The 12,919-nt window shown below is 47.1% G+C and overlaps 1 protein-coding gene across 11 annotated transcripts in view; it reads right to left on the bottom strand.

The window, feature by feature from the left end:
• Window positions 1–12,919, bottom strand: part of SYNGAP1 (synaptic Ras GTPase activating protein 1) — a 169,707-nt gene that overhangs the window by 124,298 nt on the left and 32,490 nt on the right. For all 11 annotated transcript variants that reach the window (XR_011364742.1, XM_069985465.1, XM_069985471.1 and 8 more), the window contains exon 2: window positions 128–249. Coding sequence is in view for 10 of the 11 variants with exons in the window: in XM_069985465.1 (XP_069841566.1) it covers window positions 128–249 (122 nt within the window). In the remaining variant the exon portion in view is untranslated. The remainder of the gene's footprint in view (window positions 1–127; window positions 250–12,919) is intronic.

Genomic DNA, 12,919 nt, shown 5'->3' with positions numbered 1-12,919 from the left:
ATCGTTGGTTCATTGACCGACCTTGCCGATGCTTGCAGAATGACAGACATTGAGCGTAGTGGGTGATATGACCACACCAGACCGTTTACATATGTCGGTGTGATAGAAACTTGTTGGGAGCTCTTACCTCCTCCTCATCGAGCATAAGAAGCTGATTTCCAGAGATGACACAGTATCGTGGGTTCCAAGCTGGGCGGTCATACGGAGAGGTGACGTAGGGCATCCGATGCATGGGAGGTCCACGAGCATCTAAGAGACAAATACAGAAACGGTTCCATCAATCCCTCATCCAAACATTGCGGGAACATTTACACTTCTCCATCCCTGGAACAGCAAAGCATGCACCAGCCAAAAGGGTCGACACCTCAATGCAACCTAATGGACGCCATTATACGTCAGCGGGATCTATCGGGCGTGCGCGGTGTCCTCAGGTGGTGAAGAGAGCCTTACTGCTGCCATTTATTGCAACGCTCGACCTTCTGCGTCTCAATGAAGGGTTATGGTGGATGAATGACGAATTCGCATACGCCCCCGAAAAGAGGAAATAACTACAGTTAGTCAGAGAAGAGCTGGGAAAGTTTTTGCAATGAGAAGGATTCACATTTAGGGTTCTTCAGGGTGCGGATGGACTCTCTGACTGTAAAACCCTCTCCCCATAGCAGGTGTTGTCCATCTCCCCCCGCAGCAGTATAATTCCTAATATCTCGCGCCATGTAAGCGTCACGAGACTCGCACCTCCAGAAGTCTCACTCTCCCTATATAACAGTCTATCTCCATCACGGTCACACCTTCATAATTAAAAAAGCAAGTTTCCGCTGTATTACCTCGTCTGCTTTATGATCTCATTCATCCGGCCGCCTTCAGGTTCATCTTTTTAGCGGTAAACCTCATTGCCTACATCTTTATTTTCCTCACTCTTCTATACGGTCTGTTTTTAAACATCATGTGTTGTATCCTGATCAGTTTATACAGCTCATCCATTGGTTGTATGCGTCGTCTATGTAACCTCTGCAGTTCTGTGTCCACCCCCACTTTATGTGCTTATTCTGCTTGGATAGACAGCACTAAATATCCACATATAGGGCGTACACGGAGCAGAGGAGGCCTATAGCACACAGCACAATGAAGCCCCCTAGCGATGTGTACAGCATTGATGCTTGTATCATTGACATGCTCTGCATCCAGCCCATACAACGCGTGCCCCCCATACAGTGTATAGGAGCAGGGACTTTGACAGGAGTTTGCACTCTGCACTTGGCTGGCCCACTGCAACTCCCCTCCAAAAAAAAATCATATATATAAAAAAATTACAATGAAATAAAATAATTCTAAATTGGTTTGCTCATCTATATTCATAGAGAAAGCCTGTATGTCCTGCTTCCCCCATTCACATATAGAGAAAGCCTGTGAGTCCTGCTTCTCCCATTCACATATAGAGAAAGCCTGTGAGTCCTGCTTCCTCCACCAACATATAGAGAACGCCTGAGAGTCCTGCTTCCTTACCCACACATAGAGAACGCCTGAGAGTCCTGCTTCTCCCATTCACATATAGAGAAAGCCTGAGAGTCCTGCTTCTCCCATTCACATATAGAGAACGCCTGAGAGTCCTGCTTCCTTACCCACACATAGAGAAAGCCTGTGAGTCCTGCTTCTCCCATTCACATATGGAGAAAGCCTGAGAGTCCTGCTTCTCCCATTCACATATAGAGAAAGCCTGAGAGTCCTGCTTCTCCCATTCACATATAGAGAACGCCTGAGAGTCCTGCTTCCCCCACCCATCCATAGAGAAAGCCTGTGAGTCCTGCTTCCCCCACCCACATTTAGAGAAAGCCTGTGAGTCCTGCTTCCCCCACCAGGGACAGGGACAGGAGTCACATACTCTCTAAGGGAGGGCAAGGGCGACAGAACTCACAGAATCTCTAGGAGGGGCCAGGGGCAACTGGACACACAGGCTCTTTAACAGAGGGCAACTCACAGGCTTTCTACATGGGTGGGCTTGGAGAGCAAAGCTTTCTCTAAGATTGAGGGTGAGGAAACAGGACTCACAGGCTTTCTCTACAAGCTCTGGTGCGTCACACTCGATCCTCATATAAGACGCCTGACAGAACCACTTTAATGCATATATCCACTTCTGTAATCTGGACACTAGCCCATCTATGAGATCAACATTTCATTTGCACATTTCTGGATCCATATTACAGACCCAAGTCACATATAAATGTGCGAGTATTCTCCTGCCTGACACCAGTCTACAACAAACTCTGAGGGTGAGCGCATAACCTGAAACAAAAGTCCCGCCAAGCAACCCCGCTCCTTACATAGTGGGACCCCCAACATGGTGAGACAACTCTGCATCCTAATGATATTATTATACCAGACGGCCATCAAATCTTCATCTGATCCAATCACTAACTGATAACGCTCTGGTTCTCCTCTCTCCACGCAATACCTTGGTGTCCTGGTCTTTGTGTGCACTTGTCTCAGTGACTAACAAAACGCCTTGTCTACGGATAGCCCAGGGTTCCCCAACCGGTAAAACTACCACTCGAATCATGATGGGCCCCAAGTTGGAACTAGCAGTTCTCCAGTCCACCCAAAGGCCTAAAAAAACATCCTTCCAGGACTTCTTGGCCCTTCTCTCACCTGACGGGTCATCCAAGACAGACTGGTTCCCATTACGAAAACTCTAGTGACCACTGGAACCCCCTTTGATTACCGCTCTTCTATTACCACTAGAGACAAGACTGCGGATAGGAGTTTGCATGGAATGGTGGTTGGCCACACGACTACTCCACCACCGCTCCATTCATTCACCTCCCAGGTCCATCTTAGGGCTGGTGGAAATGAGAGACCCTAGTCCACTATTATGGCTATGGGTGAGGGTCCCAAGATTCACATACAACTTGGCACCACCTTCTTGACATCCTATACAGCTGACAGATTACCTTTAACTAATAGGAAAAAGGAAATTATTCTAATCATAGGGTAATAAACAATTAATATTGTACAAAACAACTCAGGTCACATGATCAGTAACCAACAATACAGTATGGTTAAAATAGTAGACACAGACCGTAGACTCTGCCCATCCAGTAGGCCAGACCTTAACTTATATATAGGTTAAAACAGGGGATAACCAGCTACTCGGTGGGGTGTCACCCACTAGAACCCACACCGATTATGAGAACAGAGGTCCCTTGCCCCCCCAAGTGAATGGAGGGACAGTGCACATGCTCAACCACCGCCCCATCCACTGTCTATGGCAGGTCCAAACATAACACAGCGGTGTACTCAACTATGCTTGGAAAAGTCATAGCTGCTGTTCCATACAAATGGGGGCCCCTGTTCTTGTGATCAAATTGGGGGACAAGGGGCCCCTGTTCTTATGATCAGTGGAGATGCCAGTGGTCCGACCCCCCAATCAGCTGTGGATAGGGGATAACGTCTCATCTTGGGAGTAACCCCTTTAATGCTACCTTCAGCAGATGCCCTTCCCTAGATGCCCCCATAGGCATGGGCCTACAATTCCATATAGATAAATCCATCCTTGACCAAACGATGGTCCATACAGAAATACACTGGACGCATGACGATCATATACGACATAACATAGGCCACACTTATACACGTTATGCAATCCCCCCAAATCATCAAATCACCCATCTACATGTATTATGGCCGCATATTGGTCAGTGACCGGGGAAACACAATGCCCACAACCACAATAGTAACAGGTTGACCAACAGTAGGTGGACATAGGATGATACCATGACGAGAAATACAGAAGGACACTTATCGGATATGGTGAGAACATACGGGGAGCGAAGCGGAGATCAGAAATGATTCTATCACAACAAGATCTGGAGATCAGTTTATTACAAGACGGAAAAAAAACATTGTATTGCATAAGGGAGCAGTGGATGTGAGATGTCTGTATATATTGTTGTGCGTGTGTCTATAGACAGAAAATTGGTAGATATCTATATGTATAGTGATGATAGATAGATAGATAGATAGATAGATAGATAGATAGATAGATAGATAGATAGATAGATAGATAGAAGATAGATAGGAGATAGATAGATAGATAGATAGATAGATAGATAGATAGATAGGAGATAGATAGGAGATAGATAGATAGATAGATAGATAGATAGATAGATAGGAGATAGATAGATAGATAGATAGATAGATAGATAGATAGATAGATAGATAGATAGATAGATAGGAGATAGATAGATGATAGATAGATAGATAGGAGATAGATAGATGATAGATAGATAGATAGATAGATAGATAGATAGATAGATAGATAGATAGTAGATAGATAGATAGATAGATAGTAGATAGATAGATAGATAGATAGATAGATAGATAGATAGATAGGAGATAGATAGATAGATAGATAGATAGATAGATAGATAGATAGATAGGAGATAGATAGATAGATAGATAGATAGATAGATAGATAGATAGATAGATAGGAGATAGATAGATAGATAGATAGATAGATGATAGATAGATAGATAGATAGATAGATAGATAGATAGATAGATAGATAGAATGGTGTATTATATGCAGAATAACAATCATCCGTACACACATAGACATGTATATATATATCTCGGATGCATCTTACAGAGAGGACAGGGTTAAGACAGGCACCGGCGTTACGTGTGGCTGTAACATATATACATACGTGTGCGCCTATGTGTGTATTGGAAAAGAGAAGCAAACAGGATAGGGAAGAGGCGAGATGGCAACGAGGGGAAGGAGGGGGAGAAGGAAGGAGAAAGTGTGGGAAGATGGGGAGATATGAGGGGGGTAGAGAGAGAGGGAAAGGAAGGGAAGATAGACTGTAAGAGAAGGGTGGGGGGCGAGAGGACTGCTGCAGGGACATGGGGGTAAGAGAGAGAGAAGCTGGGGAGAGGGAAGGGGACAGACAGAAAACAGGGGGTTAAAATATAATACAAAAGAGGGCTTGAAATCGACACATCTGGAGTTAATCGAGAGACAGTACGACTGCTGGAGACATACTGGGGTGAGAGAGACAGCAGGATGTAAGGAGACATACAGGGGCGTCTCACCCTTGTCACCCTGAGAGAGCGCTCATTCTGCATTGTAAGAGACCGTCGTGTGATAAAAACTTCAACCTTATTCTGAAAACCCCTAAATATAGGAATTAAAGCAGCGACAGTTACCTAGCAACCAGCAGCACTGACACAACCAACCACACACAGACACACAATGACACACACACTGCCATGTATGGGCCTGTGCTTCCTGCGGCACACACAGCAGCATGGACGATGCCGGGACACAATCACACACTGGGGACGCTGACAGCAGGTGTATGGACACAAGTATAAAGTGTGCGACACGCTGCAGGGACACAATCACACACCGAGACCCTGATAGCAGGTGTATGGACACAAGTATAAAGTGTGCGACACGCTGCAGGGACACAATCACACACCGGGGACGCTGATAGCAGGTGTATGGACACAAGTATAAAGTGTGCGACACGCTGCAGGGACACAATCACACACCGGGGACGCTGACAGCAGGTGTATGGACACAAGTATAAAGTGTGCGACACGCTGCAGGGACACAATCACACCGGGACGCTGATAGCAGGTGTATGGACACAAGTATAAAGTGTGCGACACGCTGTAGGGACACAATCACACACCGGGGACGCTGATAGCAGGTGTATGGACACAAGTATAAAGTGTGCGACACGCTGTAGGGACACAATAACACACCGGGGACGCTGATAGCAGGTGTATGGACACAAGTATAAAGTGTTCGACACGCTGCAGGGACACAATCACACACCGGGGACGCTGATAGCAGGTGTATGGACACAAGTATAAAGTGTGCGACACGCTGCAGGGACACAATCACACACTGGGGACGCTGATAGCAGGTGTATGGACACAAGTATAAAGTGTGCGACACGCTGCAGGGACACAATCACACACCGGGGACGCTGACAGCAGGTGTATGGACACAAGTATAAAGTGTGCGACACGCTGCAGGGACACAATCACACACCGGGGATGCTGACAGCAGGTGTATGGACACAAGTATAAAGTGTGCGACACGCTGCAGGGACACAATCACACACCGGGGACACTGATAGCAGATGTATGGACACAAGTATAAAGTGTTCGACAAGCTGTAGGGACACAATAACACACCGGGGACGCTGATAGCAGGTGTATGGACACAAGTATAAAGTGTGTGACATGCTGCAGGGACACAATCACACACCGGGGACACTGATAGCAGGTGTATGGACACAAGTATAAAGTGTGCGACACGCTGCAGGGATACAATCACATATCGGGGACACTGATAGCAGGTGTATGGACACAAGTGCACAGTGTGCAACATGCTGCAGGGACACAATCACACACCAGGGACACTGATAGCAGGTGTATGGACACAAGTATAAAGTGTGTGACATGCTGCAGGGACACAATCACACACTGGGGACACTGATAGCAGGTGTATGGACACAAGTGCACAGTGTGCAACATGCTGCAGGGACACAATCACACACCGGGGATGCTGATAGCAGATGTATGGACACAAGTATAAAGTGTGCGACACGCTGCAGGGACACAATCACACATCGGGGACACTGATAGCAGGTGTATGGACACAAGTGCAGAGTGTGCGACATGCTGCAGGGACACAATCACACATCGGGGACACTGATAGCAGGTGTATGGACACAAGTGCAGAGTGTGCGACACGCTGAAGGGACACAATCACACACCGGGGACACTGACAGCAGGTGTATGGACACAAGTATTAAGTGTGTGACACGCTGCAGGGACACAATCACACACCGGGGACACTGATAGCAGGTGTATGGACACATGTGCAGAGTGTGCGACACGCTGCAGGGACACAATCACACACTGGGGACACTGATAGCAGGTGTATGGACACAAGTATACAGTATGCGACACGCTGCATTAATACAATCATACACCGGGGCCGCTGATAGCAGGTTTATGGACACAAGTGCACAGTGTTTGACACGCTGCAGGGACACAATCACACACCGGGGACGCTGATAGCAGGTGTATACACACAAGTATAAAGTGTGCGACACGCTGCAGGGACACAATCACACATCGGGGACACTGATAGCAGGTGTATGGACACAAGTATAAAGTGTGCGACACGCTTCAGGGACACAATCACACACCGGGACGCTGATAGCAGGTGTATGGACACAAGTGCACAGTGTGTGACACGCTGCAAGGACACAATCACACACCGGGGAAGCTGATAGCAGGTGTATGGACACAAGTATACAATGTGTGCCACGCTGCAGGGATACAATCACATTGGGGACACTGACAGCAGGTGTAGAGAGTAGGACACAAGTATAAAGTGTGTGACACGCTGCAGGGACACAATCATTCACCGGGGACACTGATAGGAGGTGTATGGACACAAGTATACAATGTGTGACACGCTGCAAGGGCACAATCACACCAGGGACACCGATAGCAGGTGTATGGACACAAGTAAACAAAAAAAAAAAAAAAAAAAAGACAAATTTGGTCAGCTCTTCTAGAACACCATTCACACTAGGCAGGAGCACGTTGCTATGGCTGAAGTTGCAAACACACAAAAACACAGAAAAATGCAACAGCTCACCGCAATGGCAAGATACAGACCCACTACAGACATGAAAATAGTTAAAAGCTGCCCAACCCCCCCCCCCCCCCCCCCCAACTGCCAAAAAAAACTTCCATAAAAATAATAAGGCTCTTGGTTTGGTTACCACTTGAAAATGGTATAAATTGTATATATAAGTATACAATGTGGGACATGCTACAGGAATACAATTACACACTAGGGACACTGAGAGCAGGTGTATGGACAGAAATATACAATGTGCGACACACTGCAAGGAAGCAATCACATTGGGGACACTGATAGCAGGTGTATGGACACAAGTGTGTAATGTGCGACACTCTGCAGGGGCACAATCACACCGGGGACACTGATAGCTGGTGTATGAACACAAGTATACAATGTGTGACACAGCACACACTCACACATTTTTTTGATTGCCTCGATTTATACAGGATCTATAACATATACAATGCATCTTTATTATACAGTTACTATTTTCATTTTGTTTTGCTTTTTGTTACGTCATTATGTCATACAATTCTGATCCACTTCCTGATACACACAGAATTAGTATGGAGAATCCAGCAGCAGATTCACCCATTACACTGACAGCCCATCATCTGAATGCACTCCTGTGTAACGACTCACTCTGCCTGTGGCGGCGCTGTGGTCCAGGATCAGGTGGTGTGTGGTATTACAAGTATGCTTCATTTACTGCAACTAAGCTGCAATACCACACACAACCTGAGGACAAGCGTAGTGCTTTTTGTGGAAGAAAGTGGCCATGTCTACACGACCCAATACAGTTACAGGCAGGATTGACAACCACATACAAGAAGGGCCTGACATCACTACTCAGGTAGGTTTATGGCTTGTTACAGAGCTCCCTCCTGAGTGACCAGGTTTGGTTGTCACTCACTGACAGCAAGCACAGGTCTTACAAAAGAAGCAATTGAAGCACAAAGAATACTAAAAAGCTGCAGAAATATAATTTAACCCCTCATCCACCGCAGTCCATTAGAAGGAGCCACAGGATGCCGCCATAATGCATCATCGATTACACTTCTCCTACTATCTAATAGTCGTATGATTGAAACGACCCCCCCCCCCCCCATTATCAATGACTCCTGCGCTGGGTCCAGACATTGAGTGAAATGTTATTATATTAAACATCCAGCGTCACTCGGAAGCGCTCATGTTTTTTGGTGGCGATTATACGGTTTAATTAGCGGAAAACATGTTCTCCGCTCCGTCCATTACGGCGTACAAGCCCATCCGTCAGCCCTGCCGCGCCGGGGAAATCTCTGCAGTATATTTGTAAATTACTTTCAAAAGTATTTTACCTGTTTATGTTCATGTTCCTGATCCCACCTGGGAATCTCCGACCAAGAGCATTTGCTACTTGGTCAAGATGGCTGCTTCATTCTAGGAGTCAGTGATGGCCCCAATAAGGTGTTCCCTCCATTCTAGGAGTTAGTGATGGTCCTAGTATGGTGGTCCCTTCATTCTAGGAGTCAGTGATGGCCCCAATAAGGTGGTCCCTCCATTCTAGGAGTTAGTGATGGTCCTAGTATGGTGGTCCCTTCATTCTAGGAGTCAGTGATGGCCCCAATAAGGTGGTCCCTCCATTCTAGGAGTTAGTGATGGTCCTAGTATGGTGGTACCTTCATTCTAAGAGTCAGTGATGGCCCCAATAAGGTGGTCCCTCCATTCTAGGAGTTAGTGATGGTCCTAGTATGGTGGTCCCTTCATTCTAGGAGTCAGTGATGGCCCCAATAAGGTGGTCCCTTCATTCTAGGAGTTAGTGATGGTCCTAGTATGGTGGTCCCTTCATTCTAGGAGTCAGTGATGGCCCCAATAAGGTGGTCCCTCCATTCTAGGAGTTAGTGATGGTCCTAGTATGGTGGTACCTTCATTCTAGGAGTCAGTGATGGCCCCAATAAGGTGGTCCCTCCATTCTAGGAGTCGGTGATGGTACTAGTAAGGTGTCCCCTCCATTCAGTCAGTGATGGTCCCAAAAAGGTGGCTTCTCCATTCTGGGAGTCAGTGATGGTCCCAATAAGGCGGCCCTCCTCTCTAGGAGTCAGTGATGGTCCCAATAAGGTTGCCTCTCCATTCTAGGAGTCAGTGATGGTCCTAGTATGGTGGTCCCTTCATTCTAGGAGTCAGTGATGGTCCCAATAAGGTGGTCCTCCATTCTAGGGGTCAGTGATGGTCCCAATAAGGTGGCCCTACATTCTAGGAGTCAGTGATGGTCCCAATAAGGTGGCCCTCTATTCTAGGAGTCAGTGATGGTCCCAATAAGGTGGTCCCTCCATTCTAGGAGTCAGTGATGGTCCTCGTATGGTGGTCCCTTCATTCTAGGAGTCAGTGATGGCCCCAATAAGGTGGTCCCTCCATTCTAGGAGTCAGTGATGGTCCTAGTATGGTGGTCCCTTCATTCTAAGAGTCAGTGATGGCCCCAATAAGGTGGCTCATTCATTCTAGGAGTCAGTGATGGTACTAGTAAGGTGTCCCCTCCATTCTAGGAGTCAGTGATGGTCCCAATAAGGTGGCCCTCTATTCTAGCAGTCAGTGATGGTCCCAATAAGGTGGCCCTCTATTCTAGGAATCAGTGATGATCCTAGTATGGTGGCCAATTCATTCTAGGAGACAGTGATGGTCCCAAAAAGGTGGCTTCTCCATTCTGGGAGTCAGTGATGGTCCCAATAAGGTGGCCCTCCATTCTAGGAGTCGGTGATGGTCCCAATAAGGCGGCCCCCCTCCCTAGGAATCAGTGATGGTCCCAATAAGGTGGCCTCTCCATTCTAGGAGTCAATGATGGTCCTAGTATGGTGGTGCCTTCATTCTAGGAGTCAGTGATGGTCCCAATAGGGTGGTCCTCCATTCTAGGGGTCAGTGATGGTCCCAATAAGGTGGCCCTACATTCTAGGAGTCAGTGATGGTCCGAATAAGGTGGCCCTCTATTCTAGGAGTCAGTGATGGTCCCAAAAAGGTGGCCCTCTATTCTAGGAGTCAGTGGTGGCCCCAATAAGCTGGTCCCTCCATTCTAAGAGTCAGTGATGGTCCTAGTATGGTGGTCCCTCCATTCTAGGAGTCAGTGATGGTCCTAGTATGGTGGTCCCTTCATTCTAGGAGTCAGTGATGGCCCCAATAAGGTGGTCCCTCCATTCTAGGAGTTAGTGATGGTCCTAGTATGGTGGTCCCTTCATTCTAAGAGTCAGTGATGGCACTAGTAAGGTGTACCCTCCATTCTAGGAGTCAGTGATGGTACTAGTAAGGTGTCCCCTCCATTCTAGGAGTCAGTGATGGTCCCAATAAGGTGGCCCTCTATTCTAGGAGTCAGTGATGGTCCCAATAAGGTGGCCCTCTTTTCTTGGAATCAGTGATGATCCTAGTATGGTGGCCAATTCATTCTAGGAGACAGTGATGGTCCCAAAAAGGTGGCTTCTCCATTCTGGGAGTCAGTGATGGTCCCAATAAGGTGGCCCTCCATTCTAGGAGTCGGTGATGGTCCCAATAAGGCGGCCCCCCTCCCTAGAAGTCAGTGATGGTCCCAATAAGGTGGCCTCTCCATTCTAGGAGTCAGTGATGGTCCTAGTATGGTGGTGCCTTCATTCTAGGAGTCAGTGATGGTCCCAATAAGGTAGTCCTCCATTCTAGGGGTCAGTGATGGTCCCAATAAGGTGGCCCTACATTCTAGGAGTTAGTGATGGTCCCAATAAGGTGGCCCTCTATTCTAGGAGTCAGTGGTGGCCCCAATAAGGTGGTCCCTCCATTCTAAGAGTCAGTGATGGTCCTAGTATGGTGGTCCCTTCATTCTAGGAGTTAGTGATGGTCCCAATAAGGTGGTCCCTCTATTCTAGGAGTCAGTGATGGTCCCAATAAGGTGGTCCCTTCATTCTAGGAGTCAGTGATGGTCCTAGTATGGTGGCCAATTCATTTTAGGAGTCAGTGATGGTCCCAAAAAGGTGGCCTCTCCATTCTGGGAGTCACTGATGGTCCTAATAAGGTGGCCCTCTATTCTAGGAGTCAGTGATGTTCCCAATTAGAAGGCCCTCCATTCTAGGAGTCAGTGATGGTCCCAATAAGGTGGCCTCTCCATTCGAGGAGTCAGTGAAGGTCCTAGTATGGTGGTCCCTTCGTTCTAGGAGTCAGTGATGGTCCCAATAAGGTGGCCCTCCATTCTAGGAGTCAGTGATGGTCCCAATAAGGTGGCCCTCAATTCTAGGAGTCAGTGATGGTCTCAATAAGGTGGCCCCTTCAATCTAGGAGTCAGTAATGGTCCCAATAAGGTGGCCCATTCACTCTAGGAGTCAGTGATTGTCCCAATAAGGTGGCCCCTCCATTCTAGGAAAGGTGTTGTGCTCTCAGTACAACCCCACCAGGTGAGCACATTCCTCTCCACCTTCTCTATATTTCATTGTGATACTGATTCACCCAGGGAGCGCCTATTGTTTTGTGTTTCCAGCACTCGTTACATTCCTCCATTCTAGGAGTCAGTAATGGTCCTAGTATGGTGGCCTATTCATGCTAGGAGTCAGTGATGGTCCTAGTATGGTGGCCTATTCATTCTAGGAGTCAGTGATGGTCCTAGTATGGTGGCCTATTCATTCTAGGAGTCAGTGATGGTCCTAGTATGGTGGCCTATTCATTCTAGGAGTCAGTGATGGTCCTAGTATGGTGGCCTATTCATTCTAGGAGTCAGTGATGGTCCTAATAAGGTGGCCCTCTATTCTAGGAGTCAGTGATGGTCCTAGTATGGTGGCCCTCTATTCTAGGAGTCAGTGATGATCCCAATAAGGTGGCTCATTCATTCTAGGAGTCAGTGATGGTCCTAATAAGGTGGCCCTCTATTCTAGGAGTCAGTGATGATCCCAATAAGGTGGCCCTCTATTCTAGGAGTCAGTGATGATCCCAATAAGGTGGCTCATTCATTCTAGGAGTCAGTGATGGTCCTAATAAGGTGGCCCTCTATTCTAGGAGTCAGTGATGATCCCAATAAGGTGGCTCATTCATTCTAGGAGTCAGTGATGGTCCTAATAAGGTGGCCCCCTATTCTAGGATGACTTGGTGATGTCATTGTCTCCCTTAATCATATTACTTTTAAAGGGTAGTTCACCCCCAAAAAAATCTTTAATATCAACTGGTGCCAGAAAGTGCCAGAGATTTCTTACTTTATTTTTATCAAAAAATCTCAAGCCTTCCAGTACTTATCAGCTGTTGTATGTCCTGCAAAAAGTGGTGTATTCTT

This window comes from Dendropsophus ebraccatus, chromosome 10, assembly GCF_027789765.1.
Source record: "Dendropsophus ebraccatus isolate aDenEbr1 chromosome 10, aDenEbr1.pat, whole genome shotgun sequence".
NCBI lineage: Eukaryota > Metazoa > Chordata > Amphibia > Anura > Hylidae > Dendropsophus > Dendropsophus ebraccatus.
Note: the sequence above shows the minus strand (reverse complement) of the source record. Positions and strands in the feature narration are given on the sequence as shown.